At 40.3% G+C, this 23,860-nt stretch overlaps 1 protein-coding gene across 1 annotated transcript; it reads left to right on the plus strand.

The window, feature by feature from the left end:
* The first annotated feature begins 13,388 nt into the window (after positions 1–13,388).
* On the plus strand, positions 13,389–23,545 carry LOC133458379 (lipoprotein lipase). The gene is made up of 10 exons (XM_061738198.1): positions 13,389–13,603; positions 14,252–14,448; positions 15,468–15,647; positions 17,610–17,721; positions 17,829–18,062; positions 18,797–19,039; positions 19,247–19,367; positions 19,612–19,830; positions 21,407–21,514; positions 21,599–23,545. Exons 1-10 carry the CDS (start codon positions 13,504–13,506, stop codon positions 21,624–21,626), a joined length of 1,542 nt encoding a protein of 513 aa, XP_061594182.1. The 5' UTR covers positions 13,389–13,503; the 3' UTR covers positions 21,627–23,545.
* Positions 23,546–23,860: the final 315 nt, after the last annotated feature.

The following is a 23,860-nucleotide window of genomic DNA, read 5'->3' on the forward strand; positions in this document are numbered from 1 at the left end:
ATTATGTAAAGCCTGAACACAAAAATGTTCAACTGGCCTGTTTGCAGATTATTTACAACCCGAGCAAAATATGCATTATTCTCTACTCTGAAAGATTTGTCTTTGACATACAGGTATGTCCTGCCTATACAGACATGGACAAATTTGTCGTTACGCTTCCATCAAAGAAAGAAAAACCCCAAATTGTCCATGAAATAACTTGAAACTAATAAAAGTAATAATAAATTAAAGCTGCAATAGTGATGAACGGGCTCTCGCGCGTGCAATTTTCACCAATTAAGGTGAAGGAGTCAAAACAGAGTCAGATGACACCACCCACGACTCTCTATGTCAAACCATTCAAAAGTTATGGCAGAAAATAGGATCTATCAAATATCAACCAATCAGCTACTAGTATCACTTCCTGTTTAACGTTGAAGTTTGACGTGGTGTCATGGCCACGCCATTTCATGAAAACTCACGATTTTGATAACTTTTCATTGTTAACGTTTTTTGTGTCTCCTGGGCGAGTTTTATGTCGAACGGACGATCCTGCTAGGAGGAGTTCGTTAAAGTACGACACATGAAAATGGCATAAATTGCGGCAAAATTATACGATTAATTCAAAATGGCCGACTTCCTGTTCGGTTTCGGCCATGGCGCCAAGAGACTTTTCTTTAAGGTGCGACATGATACAGTTGTGTACGGATTTCTGTGAATGTACGACAAACCGTATTGTGGGGCTTGAGACACGAAGTTTTCTAGGGGGCGCTGTTGAGCCATTAGGCCACGCCCATTAATGTAAACCATTAAATATCAAATTTTTCGCATCAAAATGAACATAGTTGAATATCTCAAAAATCGTAATAGCTAGCATGATGAGACTAAAATATGTTGTAGTACAACGCGTCCCGGGTTTTTCAATGTTGTAATGATGTCTTTATGATAAACCGTTGCCTAGCAACAAGCGTCCAAAATAAAATGGAATTTTTTTTTTATTTGAAAGTTAAATATCGCAAAAACCGTAATAAGTAGCATGATGAGGTTGTACGGTCCCTTAGTGCCAATCGGGCCGAGTGTTTGTAAATTTGAACGATGTCTCTACGATAAAGTTCGGCCAAGCAATAAGCGTCCGAATTTTCGGCTTTTTTTTTTTGCTTTTTGGCATCTAGCGTTGCCATGGTAACACTTTTGACTGAGAAAAGGGGTGGGTGCATGGGTGCAGGTTGCGGTTCAGGCCGCATTAAGGGACGAAAAAGGCGTGGGGAATAATAATAATAATTGAAAATGGCCGACTTCCTGTTCGGTTTCGGCCATGACACCAAGAGACTTTTCTTTAAGTTGCGACATGATACAGGTTTGTACCGATTTTCGTGCATGTACGTCAAACCGTATTGTGGGGCTTGAGGCACGAAGTTTTCTAGGGGGTGCTGTTGAGCATTAGGCCACGCTCATTAATGCATTAAATATCAAATGTTTCGCCAGGCCTGGCTTGCGTGCAAAATTTGGTGACTTTTGGGGCATGGCAAAAAGGCCCTCATTTCGTCTGAAAAATAAAAACGAGAACAATCCCTACAGGGCCTCCGCACTGTCAGTGCTCGGGCCCTAATAATAAAAGCAAAGGAGGGAATCTTCTGAGGGGATCAGAAAGAAAATTCTCAACAACCATTTTAAAGATAAAAGCTACAAGACTGTCTGGAAGCAACTGGATGTTCCTGTGACCACACATGCAAATCAGAAGTTCAAGGTTCATGCGACTGGAGTAAACCTTTGTTTGATGATGACATTTGTTCTTATGGTTTCATGCTTTTGAATAAGGATTTCTAGAGTAATCTTGCTTGCTTAAATCCTATTTTCTCAAATCTATACTGTTGTACTCCTGTTTTGGGTTATCTGGCAAAGGGTTACATTTTTAGGACAAATTAATTTAATGGGATTTCTAGACTGAGTTCAAACCAGTCTTAAACACATTTCATGTTTACTGTTACTAATCTGACTGCAAGCCTACATAAGTATACTCAGAGTTAGCTGGGAACTTGCCACAAACATAAATTTAAATATTTCAAAGTGGTACAGCTGGTGTTGATGGGCTACAGCAGTATCTGGTGAGTGTTAGTTAGCTGACTTTACCATTAGCTACTCTCTATAACATTAATGTATCTTTAAAATACAGTAAATACGGCATGTTTTCTTTATTGTGGTTGTTAAAACATTCCCTGGTGACTTGTTTGTGGGGAGCAGCTGTTGTTGAAGCCACAAAGACAACTTTTAAAACCTGTTTGGTGCTGATGTCTTAACCACCAAAAGTTTGGCAGCACATGCGTGTTTTAAGAGTAAACATCACAAATTTCCTAGTATATTTGTGTATTTTTTCTGTAAATGTCTGCATGGACCAAGTCCATGGAGAGCTTCCGTGGAAAACAAGAGGATAAAACGTTGTTTATTTTCACCATATACTCACTGCTTCTGACATGTGCAACACAAGATCACATTAAGTCGAGGATCTTTAGCTGTATGCACACTGAGAGAAAGAGTTACTTCTTTGGGCCATTTCCCTCAGTCCTGGAGCCTCTGTGTGTGGAGTTTTGGCATCAGATCCACTTGTCTCCTCGATTCGCTCTAGTCACCAGGGCCAAATTATCCCCCTTTAAAGGAGAAGAGGACCAGACCTGAACTGCAGCAGGAGGAGGAGAAAAACAAATGCTGTCACTGCTTTTCAGGGAAGATGCTGTCATGTTCACAGAAGAGCAACAACTTATAAAGCCAGGTGGTTTTCAATGAGAGCAAAAAATAACATGTGCAAGAGATGAAGCAACTTTGCTACCACACTGCACACAGTGCTTCTATTTGTACAGTAGTGCTGAATTAGAGAATACATTCATATATAAAAACAATGGACAGTTTGATGTCAACCTGCTGCAAGGAGTAAAGCTAAGGACCTTTTTACTTGCCTTTTAGCAAGATGAAAACACTTTCAATGTCAGTGTGTCACAGAAAAACAAAAAACAAACTTTTTTTCCAGACTTTTTTCCCCATTTTTATCACCCAGTGCTCTTAACTAAGTCAGTCCTGGGCATTGCTCCCTCTACCAACCCAGGGAGGGCCCTGCACTGAGCTCAAGTCTCCTCCTTAACCTGAGGAGTGAACAGGCCGCTTCTTTTCACCAGACAGGGTGGGGTTTCTCTGGCCGGACGTATTGCGTGGAAGGATCACGTTATTCCGGCCAGATCCTCCCCACCCCATCTGGCGCCCGGCTGGCCGGAGAGGTCAGTGTGCGGCCCAGGACTGCTGCATGTTTTTGTGAGGGTAGCTCATATTAGCTACCCAAGGGATCACGGGAAGGAAAAGAAAGGCTCTTTTGCCAACCCCACCCAAGGTGTGGGCGCTGAAGTCATGGGGGAACTTAACACGCACCCGTCCCCAGCGGGAATTGAACCCAGGACCTTCTACTACCAGCTGCGCCGCCGTGGCCCCATTCGTTAATTATTTTGATTAGGTTGTAAAATGAAAGAGAAATTTGTGTTATTATAAAAATTCTCCCAAGTCATATTACAATTCAGCTAAAAGTTGCATAATAATAATAATAACAACAACAACAACAACAACAACAACAACAACAACAACAACTGTGCTGGAAGCCACATGTTGATCATTTAAAGGCAAAGGTATCTAAATCAATCGGAATATTGCACAGAACCAAGGACATCCTCACTCATGACTCCCTGAATATGTTATACAGTTGCTTCATTGTCCCATTCATCACTTATTGTGTGGAAATCTGGGGAAATACATACAAAACAATCACAGACCCGATTTTTATCTTACAAAAAAGAGCCATTAGAGTTATAAACAAAGCAGGTTATTGAGAACCAACTAATAGATTATTCATAAATTCAAATGTGCTTAAATTCAGAGATCTAGTGGATCTTAAAACAGCACAATTTATGTTCAATATCAACAATAAAACACTTCCTGACCGTATTCAGAAGCTCTTCCAAAGCAGAATTAACCAATATGAACTCAGGGGAACATTTATGTTAAGGAAAACAAAGGCAAGAACCAACGTTAAACAACGATGCATTTCAGTGACAGGAGTTAATCTGTGGAACAGCTTAAATACAGAAATGAAAATGTGTAGCACGTTATTACAATTCAAAAGCACCTATAAATTAATTAATTGATTAATAAATATAAAACAAAGGGATAATACACATAGGCATGTACCTATGGACATGTGTATGTGTCAACCCAGTATATATATGCATATGTGTGTATGTATAAATATATAGGCTATATGTAAACACAGTATGCGTGTATGTATGTATGAATTCATATGTGTAGGTATGTGTATGTACGATTGTATTATTGTATTATTGATTATACAAATACTGTATGACACTGTACTAGTTTATAAAACTAACATTTTTTGTAAAAAGGGTAGGCGTCATAAGCTTAGGCTTCTGTCTACGCCTTTTGGTCCTTGGTGATTAGCTAGAATTGTATAAAGATTGTATATATATATATATATATATATATATATATATATATATATATATATATATATATATATATATATATATATATATATATATATATTTGTGTGTATATACCAAAAATTATGTTTTTTTTTTGGATGGCACCGACGAATTGCACCTGTACAGGGAATTGAAAAGGACCAATAAACTAAACTAAAAAAAACCTAAAAACTAAAAAACAACAACAACAACAATAATAATAATAATAATAATAATAATAATAATAATAATAATAATAATAATAATAATAATAATAATAATAATAATTAAAGCTGCAAGCAGCGATGAACGGGCCCTCGCACTCACGGCCACCGCCCCCCATAAGCAAATCAGAAAAGACACCACCCACGACTTCCTATGTCAAACCATTCAAAAGTTATAGCAGAAAAAAGGGACAACCAATCAGAAGAAGGGGCGGGGCTAATTCAGGCCAATGAAGGTCAAGGACTCCATAAAGAATCTGATGACACCACCCACGACTCTCTATGTCAAACCATTCAAAAGTTATAGTAGAAAATCGGGACAACCAATCAGAAGAAGGGGCGGGGCTAATTAAGGCCAACGAAGCTTAAGAACTCAGTACAAAGTCCCATGACACCACCCACGACTTCCTATGTCAAACCATTCAAAAGTTATAGCAGAAAAAAGGGACAACCAATCAGAAGAAGGCGTGGCTAATTCTGGCCAATCAAGGTCAAGGACTCCATAAAGAATCTGATGACACCACCCACGACTCTCTATGTCAAACCATTCCAATGTTATAGCAGAAAATCGGGACAACCAATCAGAAGAAGGGGCGGGGCTAATTAAGGCCAACGAAGCTTAAGGACTCATTACAGAGTCCCATGACACCACCCACGACTTCCTATGTCAAACCATTCAAAAGTTATGGCAGATAAAAGTATTCTAGGGGGCGCTGTTGAGCCGTTAGGCCACGCCCATTAATGCAAACCATGAAATATCAAATTTATCGCCAAGTCTGGCTTGCATGCAAAATTTGGTGACTTTTGGAGAACTATCAAATATGGACCAATCACATGAAGGGGGGGCGCGCCTTTTGGCGTCTAGCGTCGCCACGGTAACACTTTTGAAAGAGAAAAGTAATGCGTGGTGTCGCAGGATGTAGACGCACATTTTGATGTATAACACACCTGGGTGCACGTTACGGTTCGGGCTGAATTAACTGCCGAAGGAATGGCATAAATTTCGCCAAAATGACACAATTTATTCAAAATGGCCGACATCCTGTTCGGTTTCGGCCATGGCTCCAAGAGACTTTTCTTTAAGTTGTGCCATGATACAGGTGTGTAGCGATTTTCGTGCATGTACGTCAAACCGTATTGTGGGGCTTGAGGCACAAAGTTTTCCGGGGGGCGCTGTTGAGCCGTTAGGCTACGCCCATTAATGCAAACCATGAAATATCACATTTATCCCCAGGCCTGGCTTGCATGCCAAATTTGGTGCCTTTTGGGGAACTATCAAATATGGACCAATCAGATGAAGGGGGGGTGCGCTTGTTGGCGTCTAGCGTCGCCACGGTAACACTTTTCAAAGAGAAAAGTAATGCGTGTAGTCGCAGGATGGAGACGCACATTTTGATGTATAACACATCTGGGTTCACGATACGGTTCGGGCCGTATTAATTCTCGAAGGAATGGCATATATTGCCCCAAAATTACGCAATTAATTCAGAATGTTCAAAATGGCCGACTTCCTGTTGGGTTTTGGCCATGGCGCCAAGAGACTTTTCTTTTAGTTGCGACATGATACAGGAGTGTACCAATTTTCGTTCATGTACGTCAAACCGTATTATGGGGCTTGAGGCGCAAAGTTTTTTCTGTCTGAACCAACCAGATGAAGGGTGGCCGCGCTTTTTGGCGTCTAGTGTCGCCACGGTAACGCTTTTGAAAGAGAAAAGTAATGCGTGTGGTCGCAGGAGGGAGACGCACATTTTGATGTATAACACACCTGGGTGCACGTTACGGTTCGGGCTGAATTAACTGCCGAAGGAATGGCATAATTTGCGCCAAAGTGACAGGATTAATTCAAAATGGCCGACTTCCTGTTCGGTTTCTCGACATGACGCCCAGAGACTTTTCTTTAAGTTGTGACATGATACAGGTGTGTACCGATTTTCGTGCATGTACGTCAAACCGTATCGTGGGGCTTGAGGCACAAAGTTTTCAAGGGGGCGCTGTTGAGCCATTTTGCCACGCCCATTAATGCAAACCATGAAATATCAAATTTTTCGCCAGGCCTGACTTGGGTGCAAAATTTGGTGACTTTTTGGGCATGTTAAGGGGGGCAAAAAGGCCATCACTTTGTCAGAAGAAAAATAATAATAATTAAAGCTGCAAGCAGCGATGAACGGGCCCTCGCACTCAGGGCCACCGCCCCCCATTAGCATATCAGAAATGACACCACCCACGACTTCCTATGTCAAACCATTAAAAAGTTATAGCAGAAAAAAGGGACAACCAATCAGAAGAAGGGGCGGGGCTAATTCAGGCCAATGAAGGTCAAGGACTCCATACAGAATCTGATGACACCACCCACGACTCTCTATGTCAAACCATTCCAAAGTTATAGCAGAAAATCGGGACAACCAATCAGAAGAAGGGGCGGGGCTAATTAAGGCCAACGAAGCTTAAGAACTCATTACAGAGTCCCATGACATCACCCACAACTTCCTATGTCAAACCATTCAAAAGTTATAGCAGAAAAAAGGGACAACCAATCAGAAGAAGGGGCGGGGCTAATTAAGGCCAACGAAGCTTAAGAACTCATTACAGAGTCCCATAATACCACCCACAACTTCCTATGTCAAACCATTCAAAAGTTATAGCAGAAAAAAGGGACAACCAATCAGAAGAAGGGGTGGGGCTAATTCAGGCCAATGAAGGTCAAGGACTCCATACAGAGTCCCATGACACCACCCACAACTTCCTATGTCAAACCATTCAAAAGTTATGGCAGAGAAAAGTATTCTAGGGGGCGCTGTTGAGCCGTTAGGCCATGCCCATTAATGCAAACTGTGAAATATCAAATTTATCGCCAAGTCTGTCTTGCATGCAAAATTTGGTGACTTTTGGAGAACTATCAAATATGGACCAATCAGATTTCAAAATGGCCGACTTCCTGTTCGGTTTCGGCCATGGCTCCAAGAGACTTTTCTTTAAGCTGTGCCATGATACAGGTGTATAGCGATTTTGGTGCATGTACGTCAAACCGTATTGTGGGGCTTGAGGCACAAAGTTTTCCGGGGGGCGCTGTTGAGCCATTTTGCCACGCCCATTAATGCAAACCATGAAATATCACATTTATCGCCAGTCCTGGCTTGCGTGCCAAATTTGGTGCCTTTTGGGGAACTATCAAATATGGACCAATCAGATGAAGGGGGGGTGCGCTTGTTGGCGTCTAGCGTCGCCACGGTAACACTTTTGAAAGAGAAAAGTAATGCGTGTAGTCGCAGGATGGAGACGCACATTTTGATGTATAACACATCTGGGTTCACGATACGGTTCGGGCCGTATTAATTCTCGAAGGAATGGCATATATTGCTCCAAAATTACGTGATTAATTCAGAATGTTCAAAATGGCCGACTTCCTGTTCGGTTTCGGCCGTGGCGCCAAGAGACTTTTCTTTAAGTTGCGACATGATACAGGTGTGTAGCGATTTTAGTTCATGTACGTCAAACCGTATTGAGGGGCTTGAGGCGCAAAGTTTTTTCTGTCTGAACCAATCAGATGAAGGGTGGGCGCGCCTTTCGGCGTCTAGCGTCGCCACGGTAACGCTTTTGAAAGAGAAAAGTAATGCGTGGTGTCGGAGGATGGAGACGTACATTTTGATGTATAACACACCTGGGTGCACGTTACGGTTCGGGCCGTATTAACTGCCGAAGGAAGGCATAAATTTCGCCAAAATGACACGATTAATTCAAAATGGCCGACTTCCTGTTCGGTTTCTCGACATGACGCCCAGAGACTTTTCTTTAAGTTGGGCCATGATACAGGTGTGTACCGATTTTCGTGCATGTACGACAAACCGCATTGTGGGGCTTGAGGCACAAAGTTTTCCGGGGGGCGCTGTTGAGCCATTTTGCCACGCCCATTAATGTAAACCATTAAATATCAAATTTTTCGCCAGGCCTGACTTGCATGCAAAATTTGGTGACTTTTTGGGCATGTTTAGGGGGGCAAAAAGGCCTTCCTTTTGTCAGAAAAATAATACAAAGAATTCCTACAGATACAATAGGGCCTTCGCACTGAAGGTGCTCGGGCCCTAATAATAATAATAATAATAATAATAATAAATTTTATTGATAGGCACCTTTGAAAGTACCCAAGACACAAGGTACAAGAAAGATACAACAGCAATAAGATATGAAGTGTATTGCTGCACCCTGCCAGGGTTTGCATGCAGGACCCACCTGAGACATAAATGAGCTGATAATAGTGACCCATATGGGATTGTCCACTGGTTCCATATTGGCCCCATGTGAATTTGACCACATGAGTTTGCTAATGTGGTTTTCCTCCAGATGAGACGCACATTTGGGCCCTTGCTCATTCATCACCCATGTACCTGAAAAAACATTGTGAACAATTGGTGGATTCATATTTAAAAAAAAGAAATAACAGTCATATACTGTAGAAACTCACTCACTTCATCCCCAAATGAATTAACTGGAACCACTGCTGTTTCGAGACTGTTGACTTTAGCAATCAGTTGTTGCTCACTTGGGTTTTGCTGCCAAAAGTACATGCCGGACGTGGATCTTAGGACATGCATGTCTGTTACGTAAATCATATGCCAGCAAAAGCAACACTCAATCACAGTTACAGACAGCCAGACAGCCAGACAATATCAATCTTGTCAATGAATTTGTCCAAGACCATTCAGAGTCATTTAACCCAGGTGTTTATTCCATTCAATAAGCCAAGCAGAAGGAATTGTCACAATATCGACTGTTAACAGTGTTAAAATGCCATTATGAGAACGTTCCCATTTAGGCGACTTTCATAACAAATTGTAGCACTACAACCATCACCTCATCTGCCTCCTCCCTAGTTTACCTTGGCAGCCTGTAGTGGCATTTTGGGCAGAAAATCAGAAGCTGTGAAGCCAAATACCCTCCTAACTATGGGCATATAATCTTCACTTGGCATATAACAGTGCGTTTATGCAGCCTGGCTGGTGAGTAAAAAGCTCATTTCAATAGGTCAAAGGTCAAATGTTATTAAGCAACACCAGTGAATGCCATAAACGCTGAGTGGGGATGCTAGTTTCATTGCAAGACACCCTGTAATTCTCATTTTTAGGCACACACTATAGATACAGACATTGGTTATTAGATGTGTGCAATCTTTAGATTTATTTGGAAAGACTATAAGTCCTAAATGGTTATTTATGGCAGATAAGTGAGGTGGAAATGATAAAATGTGTTTTTGTAAATAAAATCCATCCTCTATAGTCTGCCCCTAAGATTTACACTCCAGAAGGAGACAGATGTACAAAAAGAAACTGATTGTCCAAGAATGACTTTCATTCACTCAACAGAAACAGAAAAGGATCAGAAAAGATGGAAACTTTATCTGAGATTTGCCGCTGTTATCGTGGCTAATCTTTTCCTCTAAACGTCTGCAGAGCCTGTAAACCAAAAATACATCCCAGAGACACTTTCAGCAAACTGCATTCATTGGATGAAGACTTTTGAAAGACAAACAACATGTTTTTTAAAGACAACATGCTGATAAAAGAGGATATCTGATATCACTTGATTAGATGTGTAAAGAGTATATTTAATGTTCAGTTTGCGTTGAAATGTGTTTTGTATGGCAGAAGAAATGGTGTGGGAGGTGTCGGACATTACAGGTGCAGCTGTAGAAAAAACCCTGCCTGAAATAAATTGTTATAAATAAATAGTTGCTTGTCTTATTGTGGATGTGTGTCTGCAGCTGTGCCATATAGTTTAGCGTCATGGCTGTTTTTTGTCCTAATCTAGTCAATTGGTGCTTTTATTTTGATCATTTTTATGTCTCTCTGTATCCATCTTTGTCAGTTTGTTTGTTTTTGTTTGTTTATATTCTGCTTCAAACTTGGTTGTTTAGGGCATTTGTTCTATATGTGCCACTTCTCATCTTTTTGCATCTCTTCTGGATTAATAGTGTCATTTTTGGGTTATATCTCTTGGAGAAGGACCCGTTGACCCCTCAGGCCTCTGGTTAGGCTTGGCAGGCTTTCTCTGACATCCGTCCATGGGCTAAACAGTTTTTGGCTGAACTATTTGATAGGTAATGTAGGTGCCATGTTTTTACATGAAAAGAAGGATTATTGCTTTCATAAGAGGCCACCTATGCATTTCATTACATAGGTTAAATCAATAATATATAACTGATTATTACTGTATTCCTTTTGCAATCACGACAGCTGCAGGATTTTGATATGAATGGGTGTCTGATGGGAATTTCTGATCTTTCATGCCCTGGTAAACAGCAGGACAGCAACCCTTAACGTCATGGAGAGCCAGCCATAGTTGACTTAAGTTTATCTGCTACATGAGCTGCCAGCTTTGCTTCACACAAACTGAACGTTAAGTACTGATCGCACCAGAGCTCAGAGTTGTTTAACTATTACTGCGGAGCATAGTTTATTTCATTTGATACAGTAGCATTTATTCATTCCTGCTTCGGCCAGCAATCGCACTGCAGAGAAAGTGCAAAACTTTTTTTTCCTCAAGCATGTTGTTATTATTATAATACATATATAAGACAATGTTAACTGTTAATTAACATGGATTTGGTTACATAACAGTTTGTAATGGTCTTGCAACTCACCTTTTTAAATTTCATTCACTTATCCCCCCATGTGAGGTCCGTCTGAGGTATAAGTGGGCCGAAAGATAGGGCCACATCTGGGATTGTCCAGGAGTTCCATGTTCGACTGATGGAAAATGCTTGGAAAGGTTATTCTCATGTGCACGGGCAATGAATGGGCATAGGCCCAAAATGGAAGTCTTAGTCCCTCTTTCAGCACCCATTTTGGTGGTGACTCTTGAAACGAGGATGTTTGGACAGATTTGATAAGACTCAATATAAATATACGTTAGCATAAGGTAAGACAGACAAGCTAAAATGTCTAAAAGTGACTGACATAAGGTGGGGGTATTTCAGATGGATTCAATTCAATTCAACTCAATGCAATTCAGCTTTATCTATATAGTGCCAAATCATGACAAATGTCATCTCAAGGCACTTCAACGATACAGTTCCACTCATTCCAAGGTAGTACAATTAACGCAAAGCCAAAGAAATAACAATAATAATAATTACTTTGTAAGGGAAACCAACAGATTGCATCACAACTTTTCTACGATACAGTCCCCAAATCTGGGCGAGCACCAGATGACTGTTGAAAGGTACAACTCACTTTTAACAGGAAGAAACTTCTGGCACCACCAGACTTGGGAAGGGTGGGGCATATGCCCCGACCCGTTGGGGTTGAAAGGACAGGAAAGATGAGTTACAGCCTCCAGGAGCTTACACGGAGAGCAATTTTTTTAGCCAATTTATTTCAATATTTATCATATATATGATATTTCAATAATTATCATATATATGATCAAATTTATATCACAGATGGGCCCTGGCCTTCGGCAGGAGGTTCCCCCTTATGAACCTGGTCCTGCTCAAGGTTTCTTCCCTCCTAAAGGGGAGTTTTCCTTGCTACTGTTTGGCTTAAGGTTTTTCTCCCACTAGGGGAGTTTTTACCTTCCATTGTTCATGTAAAAATTGCTCGGTGGTCATGTTCTGGGTCTCTGGAAAGCGCCTAGAGACAACTTTTGTTGTATTAGACGCTATATAAATAAAATGGAATTGAATTGAATTGAATTGCTACAAATGTTGACTGCACTATGAATGAATGAATGAATGAATGAATGAATGAATGAATGAATGAATGAATTAAGTTTATTCAGTCATTGCAACACAAAACAACACCAAAAAAACATTGTACACAGCATTAACTTTTCATACAAAACCAAAAAAATGTGTTGAACAATAACTCAAAAGGCATAGGCAGAAGCAAAATGCTTATAAAAGCCTATCCTATAGTACCGACTTTCTATTCTTGGCTACCAACCTCCAGAAAACCAAAAAGAGAATAGAAAAGCAAAGAAACAACAAAAGGCAAAGAAACAATAGAAAAGCAAAGAAACATTAACAGATGGTCAATTGCATTTATAAGCTTCAAAAATAGCTTTACAAACCATTTTCTTAAATACAACAAAAGAATGACATGTTTTTAAATTTATGTTGGCATCATTCCAGAATTTAACAGATTACATCTTCTTTTGAAGACCTAGGGGTCCTAACAGAAAACTCTGGCGTGAATGAAACATGCAGACTAGTATCTCTCTCTTATATGCATTATCGGTAAGGCTTTTGGTTTTGTTTCATAACAAAATGACGCGAATGCTATTAATTTATAAATGTGAAACTGCATTCCCTTTATAACGAAGAGAATCATCACCCAACACTTCTCAACCAGTCCCACACTGAAATAAACAGGCATCTGTTAAACAATGCCAACATGTAACCATAATGAACTCCTCATGCTTGGCCTGGCATGCGGTTGAAACGCTGCACTGGATACGTTTCAAAACACAAATGTTGCACTTGACTGGCTTTAACGAGCATCTCCTCTGCCAAAGAGTGTTATTAACTCTCCACATGAAGCAGCCTAATGATTTACTTTATAAACATTTTTCCATTCCCCGCCCGAGGGTCAGCACCAATCGGCTGGTGAGAAGTTCGCAAGTGCTATTTAAGACGCAGTCGCTTCAAGGTGGCTCAGATAACACAGTTGCGCTGGACGGGACGCGCTGCACCAGAGAGGAGGATACTTTTTGTCGAGCTGCTGTGCTTGCGTGCGTGTGTCAGACTGGTTGTCAAAAGGCATTTTCTCTAAAAGGAATAGCTTGTGAAAGAAATGAGAGGGTGTCGAGTCGTGTTTCTGTACTTCGTGGTGTTAAATGCAGCTGTGAAGAATGTGACGTCCCTGGAAGAAGAGCTCGCTGATTCTATTTTTGGTGAGTTTTCCATCTAACTTCTACATTTACTCTCATACAGATTACATCTTCTTTTGAAGACCTAGGGGTCCTAACAGAAAACTCTGGCGTGAATGAAATACTGTATGCGTGGGAAACCCAAAAGCGCTTTGAACTTTGATGTGAACAATTTGCAAAACTTTTGTTTACGCGCCTGAGCTTCTTAGTAAAACTTGATGATGAGAGACGATGCGTCTTGTTTCTGGCTCTCAGAATTACACAGTGCACATGAAAGCAGCAGAGCTGTGCAGTGGAAGGATGTCTGCAGGAACTGAGTCATCCAGGTGAGCAGCAGCTCCTGAACTGCTGCTGCTGGTCACTCTGTGGGACTTGTTAGGCTCTGTGCGTCTCAACATCACCTTTCACCACTCTGCCCTTCTCTAAACCAGCTCAGCTCCCAGAGCTGGGTCAGCTGACTGTGTCACGACCACTGAAACTTTGGCAGATTATACTCTGTGGTGAGTCAGGAGCAAAGCTGAGAAAAAAAGAAGTAAAATAAAACTTTTAATACCTGAGTGGGCCCTGTGGAGTTCAGCGCTGACCAAGTGAACCCCTGTAATCTCTCAACTTTGATCTTAAAGAAGAAGAAAAACACCCCTACAGCTATTTTTTTTTCATCTTTTCAATCAGGTAACTTCCTCGACCCTCTGAAAGACTTGTTTGATCACAAGGATGACAGTGATACAACCGTGGCCAAATTCTCCCTCCGCAAGCCATCCCATCCCGACGATGACCTGTGCTACATCATTCCTGGCCAACCGGACTCCCTGGCGGCCTGCACCTTCAACAGCACGTCCAAAACCTTCCTGGTGATCCACGGATGGACGGTGAGCAGAGCCACCCCGTTCTTTCAAGGCCCTATAGACTTCCCATGACTGTGAGCAGCTAAATTCTGGTGCCAACGCATTTAACTAAACACCAGCTAAGTTGCAGTTTACATTAGGGCTGGGGATCGATTCAAATGTCAAGAATCGATTCGATTCCGATTTTTAAGATTCAGAATCGATTATCAAGATTTGATTCGATACGATTCGTTTCGATTCCGATATTGATTTGGGTTAGTGTTATTAAAATGGTTTTTTGAGCTGTTGCATGAATATGACTGTAGTTATGCAAAATATTACTACTAGTATTATATTGAGATTCAACAGCAAGTATTGCAGCTAATGATGCTGTAAGGACCAATCAGCTCCCAGAATGCTGATAGAACTGCTTTCAGAAACATCATGTGGGTCAGAATTATCAAACAGATCGAGGGCAGCAAACAGAGTCGTATGAAATCGGTTTTATTTTTTCTCACATTCCGTTTTTATTTGTTCCATTTTCGGTCTATTTTGGTTTTTAATTTTTGAGCATTTGGTTTTTAGCATTTTTTGCAAATGTAACCCCAAGACAGTATATAAAGTAATGAAATATAGACAATTATTGCAATTATAACACTTTAATGTTTTCATACCTTTAAACATATTTAAAGGCAAAAACATGGCACCAGTTATTCTTGTGTCCAACAAAACATTCCTTTTTTGGGGATAAACAAAAAAAATAACCAAACGTTGTAATGTAATGATGAAAAAAAAAGAATACATAAATAAATAAAAGAAAAAAAAAATCCCCCCCCCCCAAAAAAAAAAAAAAAAACGATCTTTAGACATATGAATCGATTTTTAGCAATTAATATATTTAGAATTGGGAAATCGATTTTTTGAACACAGGCCTAGTTTACATCACATACCTGCCGTAAAGTTTAGCTGCAGATGGGATTTGGCTTTTTACAATAATAAGCATTTGAAAGACCCTGCATTGGGTCACACTTTAATTTTTTTTGCTCTGCTTATATTTGCAACAGCTGAGTGGTATGTTTGAAAGCTGGGTGCCCAAGTTGGTGTCAGCGCTGTATGAACGAGAGCAGACGGCCAACGTCATCGTGGTGGACTGGCTAAGCTCGGCTCAAACACACTATGTGGTCGCAGCGCAGAACACTGAAGCGGTGGGACAAGAGATCGCACACTTCATCGACTGGATTGAGGTGAGTGTGATGCAACGATTTCTTTTTAAATTCCAAAATGTTACACTTACCACTAGGGCTTGGGATCGATTCAAATGTCAAGAATCGATTCGATTCCGATTCTTAAGATCGATCGAATCGATTATAAAGATTTGATCCAATTCTATTTGATTCTGATTTGGGTTAGTGTTATTAAAACTGTTTTTTGAGCTGTTGCATGAATTATATGACGTGTAGTTATGCAACATATTAATAGTATTATATTGAGATTCAGCAGCAAGTATTGGCAGCTAATGGTGACTGTAAGGACCAATCACCTCCCAGAATGCTGATATAACTGCTTTCAGAAACATCGTGTGGGAATGACCAAATTACCAAACAGATCCAGTGCAGCAAACAAAGGCCATATGAAATGGTTTTAATTTTTCCCACATTCCGTTTGAATTTTTTCCATTTTGGTCTATTTCTGTTTTTCATTTTTGAGAATTTGGTTTTTAACATTTTATGCAAATGTACCCCAAGACATTATATAAAGTAATGAAATATAGACAATTTATGCAATTATAACAAAAAACTTTAATGTTTTCATACCTTTAAACATATTTAAAGGCAATAAAATAAAATACTGCATGTTGCCCATGTGGTTTAAATAATACATAATAATTTAGGGTGTGCCTCAAATCCTGCCAGCAATAACTTATCACGCCTCCCTAATTCAAGAATGTATCGGCTGGATTTTAGTCATGTGAAGAAGGAAGTTTTATGGTTTATGTGTTAGTGTGTGATATGAAGATTTTCTGGTTCTTACCAGGTCTTAAATTAGGTAGATACAACATCAGATGAATATGCTACATTTATCATTGTGTCACTGTTTGTAGAAACATAAGCGCTCAAGAGTCTCAGACTCTGCAGGCCTCACGAGCTTGTTATTAGTCAAAGTTCACCACAGTATAATTTGAAAGTCACTGTGCAAGTATGGGTTGCTAGGAGAAGGCATCTTAGATGTGTGAAGTTGCATTTGAACTACAGATGCTCAGACTGACCGGCCGATGACTGTAATTTAGCAATTTTCCACAATTTTTCGCAGGTTAGCTGACTGGTAACTGGCAGGTCGGCCTCACTGTTTTCTGATTTCATTTTTGTGGGCGCCACATTCAGTTTCTTCATAGATTCAGCCCGAGTAACATGGTTGCATGGAAATAGTTTACTTTGATTGAACCACAGCCTTAAATATTACCGGACAGATGGTCTGTAATGTCACCTATAGGTTTTATGAAGAGCACATTTGAACCCTTTTTTCCCTTGCACCGTGTGGCTCACTGCTGTAAGTGTAAGACTTACAGCACTGTGTCTGGGACACGCCCACTTTATGTAAATCAAAGTTTGCTGTAGCCGCCAAGTCCTTCTGCTGGAGAAGCTGCAGAGCTGCCTGTGAACGGTTTACAGATTTCAAGTGTTGTTTCTTTTGTGAAATTAGAAACGACTGCTGGGTTTAGCTGACGCTGGGCGAGAACAAACTGCTAACTACGTTGCTAAGCTGAGTAGCATGATGATGACTGATGAGGAAGTGAAGATGGGTAGCCACTGCTTGAGTCTACAGTCAATTAAAAGTTTACACTCCATTTTAGAAATAACTTTATCTTCCCTTGATATGATTTAAAAAAAAAAAAAAAAAAAAACCCAGTTGCTCAAGCCACACACCTGGAGGTGGTTCAAATAAGATTGCTCACAGTTATTGATCCCAGGCAAGTTAAAAAGTCAAGGTGTATAGCCTACTGTTAGATTAGATTAGATTAGATTCAAATGTATTGTCACTGCACATGGCGCGTTATCTCTATCGCTGCTACACTATAATGATAATGAATTATACAGTAGGATAGTGACTTTCGTTATGACAGCAACACTGACATTCTGCATGCATCATGTCAGAAGGCTAATCTCCAGTGAAAAAGATTCCTTATTACATTGTGTTTCACTTGAAAGGAAACCACCAACATGCCCCTGGAGAACATGCACCTGATTGGCTACAGCCTTGGGGCTCATGTGGCAGGGTTTGCTGGCAGCCATGCTACTAACAAAGTTGGAAGAATAACAGGTAAACAAAGGTTTCACGCTTCATCTTAAGGAGTCTTAAACGTACGCAGTAACTTTGTGGTCTCTGTTGAATCCATTGTTAATAATGCTGCATTTCTCCACCTGAAGGTCTGGATCCAGCTGGTCCTGACTTCGAGGGCGAGCACGCCCACCGGCGCCTCTCTCCGGATGATGCTTACTTCGTTGACGTCCTCCACACTTTCACGCGTGGCTCCCTGGGTCTGAGCATCGGGATCCAGCAGCCTGTGGGCCACGTGGACATTTACCCCAACGGAGGCAGCTTCCAGCCGGGATGCAACCTCAGAGGGGCCCTGGAAAAGATCGCTAACTTTGGGATTTTTGGTAACAAAAATGTGGTTTTTATGGAATATATTTCTTTTTATTGTGTTTGTTTGTGCTGGAACAAACGGTTGCTTTTTCATTACATTTCTCTCTGGAAGCTTTTTTTTTTACTGTTTCAGGCAACTTGATATTATGCAATTTTTAATAATTCGTGTTACTAGAAAGTTACAGTGCAGTACAGTGTTTGAAGCAGACCTTTACATAACAAGCGTGTGTTACAAAAAGGTTTCAAAACACATTTATTGTATCATCACTAGGAATGGGATATATTTTACCGTTCACGATAAACCGTCAAAAAAATTCCGTCAGAAAAAAAGAAAGAAAGAAAGAAATGAGCCTGAAAGAAAGAAAGAAATGAGCCTGAAAGAAAGAAAGAAAGAGAGAAAGAAAGAAAGAAAGAAAGAAAGAAAGAAAGAAAGAAAGAAAGAAAGAAAGAAAGAAAGAAAGAAAGAAAGAAAGAAAGAAAGAAAGAAAGAAAGAAAGAAAGAAAGAAAGAAAGAAAGAAAGAAAAATTCCGATTGATGAGTTTTTTGTGTAACAAACATGGCGGATGTAATAGATTTATAGTTACAAAGGTGGAGTTGAATTGGTATTTTTTTATCGTAATTTTTATCGTTATCAGGATAAATGCCAGAAATGATCGTGATACATTTTTTAGTCCATACCGCCCATCCCTAATCATCACTCAGAAGTCACAGTGCAGAAACTTTACTTCTTCTCTCTGTCCTCTTCAGCCATCACAGACGCAGTGAAGTGTGAACACGAACGCTCCATCCACCTGTTCATCGACTCGCTGCTGAACGAGTGGCAAGCGGCCAAGGCCTACAGGTGCGGCAGCAATGACATGTTCGACCGCGGCATGTGTCTGAGCTGCCGCAAAAGTCGCTGCAACATGGTGGGATACGGCATCAGCAAGGTCCGCAGGGCACGCAACGTTCAGATGTACACCAAGACGAGAGCCTCCATGCCCTTCAGAGGTCAGCGCAGGGATGGGCTGCAAGGGTTCTTTAGATCTGACTCAAGTTGAAATGATTTAAAATGAAGCTCAAATTCAGTGGCCCCTCCGCTTCTGGCTGCAGGAGTTTGATATAACCTACATAAAGCCTATTAAAAAAAAATCAAGTATATAGCTGTTGCATGGTTTTAGCTTCCTAAATGATATATATTGTGGTTCTCCCTTCCAGTTTACCACTATCAGATGAAGATCCACTTCTCCAGTAAGGTCAATACTTCAGAGATGGAGCCGTCACTTACCGTCTCCCTCTATGGAACCAGAGGAGAAGCTGAAAACTTGGAGCTCAAGCTGTGAGTGAGCTGTTCAAATCGTTTGTCAAGGAGATTTACAACACTATGACTTGCATCTTCTAAGTTATGAGTGTTTTTGTTGCACAGTAACTTGAAACAGAAACAAGAAACAGTGATGTAACCACAAACATCATGAAGTCCGCTCTCTTTACTGAGAGAGTTTATTATGCTTAACTTTACTTTACAAGCCAGCTATTACTAACTGTGAGATGTGCTGTAACATTTATTTGGGTGTTTCTCGCAGGAAGGACAGGCTTGTGACAAATAAGACCCATTCGTTCCTGCTGGTGACAGAAAAAGACATCGGTGATTTGCTGATGTTGAAGTTCAAGTGGGAGGAGAGCAACAGCTGGTCGACCTCTCGCCTGTTGAAGATGGTTTCCTCGTGGTGGTCCGGAGACTCGGACGGCTCCAACATGGAGGTTCACAAAATCCGCATCAGAGCTGGCGAGACCCAGCAGAAGTAAGTTTAGAAAAAAAGGAACATAGAAATGTAAAAAATAGAGTGGTGTGGTTGTTTGTCTTTTTCTGTGAACCTGTGATGGACTTGTCCATGGTGTAGGAGAGAAGTTGAGATAGACACCAGCAAATCCCTGAAACCTTAAACAGGAATCACTTGGTGTCGATAATGGATGGATGGATTTTTGCACCAAAGTATTGTTAGGGTTAGTTTGAAGCAGGAATCTTACTTTGAAATACTCTGGTGAAACTGGGTTAAACGTTTCTGCCCCAGGACATATGATTCGTTGTCAGGAATAGTTCTCTTCGAATATCCTCTGTGAAATATACCTTTTATATTTTTCTCCAACATTTCCCATGACTGTTGCACACAACGCTCAACTTTCCGCCTCCTCCCAAACTCTGTCCAAATATGTGTTGGAGTGTTGTTTAATGGAGTCACTGTAGTTGTACATTCATGCTCTAAATCAGAGAAATAACACCCTATTTCCTGATAGATTTATGGTGATTATCCTCTAAAGCACACAGGAGCACTTTAATACAGCCCCTTTCTTACAACTGTTGTTTTAACGATCAACTCAGTAACGTCTGTACCGTTATTCACCGGCCATTTGGGAAGTGCGTGTCTACTTGTTGAAGTAATTAAGATTTTCCAGCGCAGCCGAAGTTGCCCGGAATCAACTTATCTGGGACTTAATCTATTGACACGTGTTAAAGATGCTTATATAGGAAAAAAAAAAAAAAAAGGCTACAGTAATATCTAGTTCTCCTTATTGAAAGAAGAAGGAAAAGAGATATTAAAACTCTTTTTATTTTATTTTTTATTTTTTTTCCTTTTTATTCCTCGTGTTCGATGGTGCACTTCTCTCCTTCGGTCAGATGCATGTGAGGACGATGATTTGTTTTGTGCACACGTTTGCAACAGTTGTTTGGTCAGAAGCACACAGTTGTCATAGAGAAATAATAAATGTCAAGCTTTGAATATTAGTCTTAATCTTTTGCTGCAGCTCGTAAAAGCCTGTGAAGTGTTATGCAGTCCAGCCCTACTGCTGCTGCCGTCCTGCTGGTTGCATTCCTCTGATATGTTTAGCAAGGTGAACCTTCCCTATCCAGGGCGAGTGCAGCCCACAACTAGTACAGAGTTCACATTAGAGAAAAGGGGGTGAAAGGGAATCGGGTCCCGCTGAATCTGCACAACTAAAGATGTATCAACCCTGTAGCTGGTCCTGCTCTTTGATCTACATTAGAATATTGAAACATACTGGATGGTTTGTTGTGAAAAGTTAGTGCTCTCAGAGGATTCATTCTTATCCCTTCCCCTCCATCTTTTCTGAAAGAGCAACTTTCAGTATGCCCAAGTATGCCCGAATCAGTTCCCATAATCGAACTAACATATTGTAGCAGACTGAACAGTTTACATTATATTTTCACTGTTAAAAGTTCAGGTACTAACATTAGTATTTGGATTAAAACACGCCTGCACCACCTCACAGACTTGTTAACCTTCCACCCCCTGCTGAAGCTGATGGATTAAATACTACAAGTATAAATAAACTGTATTTCAAACATTTCTTCTACAGGATGGTGTTCTGCGTAAAATACCCAGATGCTTACGACTTAACCCAGGAGGTCACATTTGTTAAATGTAAGGATGCCTGGAGGATGAACCCAAGAAGAAGTCCAAAGAGGTGAGTGAGTCTTTGCTTTTACTCTTTTACCATTTTATCTCTGTCAAAAATGATAAATAACTCCCAACTTGTGTTTGTCTGTAGAATAATGCTGGACAATCACTCACCGTGAGGAAAAGACACCATGGGGAGTTCTTTTGTCCATCTCAGCACTTGGCAAATAATTTAAATTCAGATATACGAGCCCTTTATCTCCTTATATTTATCTACAGATGGCTGTATGTTATTTAAAGCAATATGTATGTGAATACTGTACATTTTTCTTTTTTGTAAAAAGTTGTTTAATGACATGTAACTCTAAGTTCAGTTTTTTACTAAAAGTTGATGCATTCACCATTTGGTGAATAGGTTTTGGTCCAAATACGGATACAATCAAAAGTCAGGTCAAGCAACGTAACGCAGTGATATGTTTGTAAAATGTCTCTTTGAAACCATTATTTAAGCCCTTATCTCAGTCTGGAAACGCACACCGTAGGATCATTTATGGATAATACTGGAATACAGCATAATTTAAAAAAAGCTTGCTTTGTGGTCATGAAAATAGTGTTGACACAAAGCAAAAACTATGTGCTGTTAAATGAAATTGTTCTCGTGTGGGGTCACCACGTCTAGTTTGGGAGGTACTTTTTACTTATTGCATAAAATACCTTGTCAAATTTAGTTTCTACAAGTAATTAGTGGAAAATACAATGTTCTTTGTACTCAGACCTCTATGTGAAGAGAGATACACTTTTATTGAGTTGTGATCTAAATCCGATCTCCATCTGCTGATAGCAGAGACTGATTCTGACCTAAACATGACACATCAAGTAGGGCTTATGCAGTAATAAAAACTTGGAAGCTTTGAGTTTCCGATACCCAACCAGTGAATTATGTCAGTATTCTGCCCAATTACCCATATTGGATTGGATTGGTCCAATATCTCTTTAAACTAAAGAGTGGTGGAGTTTGTCTGTTAAAGTGAATTTCTTTAGGTGTTTTAACAATTGTGGTACCATTGTGTCCCCTCTGCGTGTTTTCTAACATTCACCACTGTGGCTCTCAGTACTGTACGTGACTGTGGGACCTCTATCAGTGTGCCTCACTGGAAACACTGAGCTGTTGCCCTTTTAACTTGCTTTAACGTGCTTTTCTTGCTGTTTCAATGATGCCCGGCGAAACGTAGCCAACGTAGTCTTGATGCCTCTCCCAAACACCAGACCAAATGTAGCATGGCTTTAAGCGATAGTTCCTGCAGGAGCCTGCAACTACCAAGATGTTTCGCTTGTCTGATTGGTTGTACGCCGGTCCCACGTTGCTCAGAGGTCGTTCCTCTCACGCCTCTTGGCACCATGCCTCTGGAAATCAAAGTTGAATCCAGAATATCCAGACTAACTGTTTGCGTTAAAGAGGAAAATAAGTAGTACGGTTGGCCAGGCTAGTTTTTCCACCACCTCAGTGTGTATGTAACTGTTGTTACAAAGCTGTCATTTCAAGTACCTTTGCATGATTGTAATTGATACTATACCCCTCTACAAGAGGACGTGTTACTTCCCCGCCTCAAAGAGGTGCCAGAAATGCCTGCAGTAATGTGTCTATTTTAGATGAGCATCTGATGCTCACTGTGAGGCGCACACATGTAGCTAATATCTGTTTTTCACATTTTTCAGATGTCTTTTTTTCTTATTCTGTTCAATAATAAATGTTTTTAATGTTTCCAACTCTTGAGGGTGATTGGTAATCCTCAGCTCTTTAGAGAACGGTACTGTGATAGTTGTGATTTAAAAAAAAAAAAAAGTTAAAATGTTTTATTCTTGCTATTCTTGCACTGAAAACAGAGGAAGAAATGACTAAACTGAGCTTTTTGTATATTAAATGTATGTAAATGTGACAATACAGGTCACATAATATCAAATGAAGAGCACTAATAGTTGCATATTTTATCTCTGCATGAAATCTGTAAAATGAAATCCTACAGTTCTTTGTAAATATCTGTAAATACTGGCCGTCACTCTACTGTGTAGTTGCTTCAATAAACCAGATTTACCACTTGGGAGGTCAACGAGCCTTTGTTTCAGAAACAGCAAAAAAAAAATTATGTTTTGCTCTCTCATCACATACACCACCTTAACATCTTTATCCCTTGTTGTCAAGCTAAAACTCTTACAGAAATGTTTCTGATCCAACCATTCAAGGAATTTCCAGATGACCCAAAATGACTGGACATTCCTCCATGTTCCTGACATGCAGTGATGACAGTGCGTTTGGAGGGAGGTGTCAAAGTGACCTTATGAAAGATTAAAACCAGGACATGTGTTATCAGGCAGTTTTGTTAGACACTGTATTGTTAAAACCCCATATATAAAA

This window comes from Cololabis saira, chromosome 13 (assembly GCF_033807715.1).
Source record: "Cololabis saira isolate AMF1-May2022 chromosome 13, fColSai1.1, whole genome shotgun sequence".
Taxonomy (NCBI): domain Eukaryota; kingdom Metazoa; phylum Chordata; class Actinopteri; order Beloniformes; family Belonidae; genus Cololabis; species Cololabis saira.

Bases quoted from the DNA above. Each gene is read 5' to 3' on its own strand.
- LOC133458379 (XM_061738198.1), top strand. From the start codon at position 13,504: ATGAGAGGGTGTCGAGTCGTGTTTCTGTACTTCGTGGTGTTAAATGCA. The intron at 14,449-15,467 runs GTGAGCAGAGCC...TATTTGCAACAG, and splicing joins TGGTGATCCACGGATGGACG to CTGAGTGGTATGTTTGAAAG. The intron at 19,040-19,246 runs GTCAGCGCAGGG...TCTCCCTTCCAG, and splicing joins AGCCTCCATGCCCTTCAGAG to TTTACCACTATCAGATGAAG.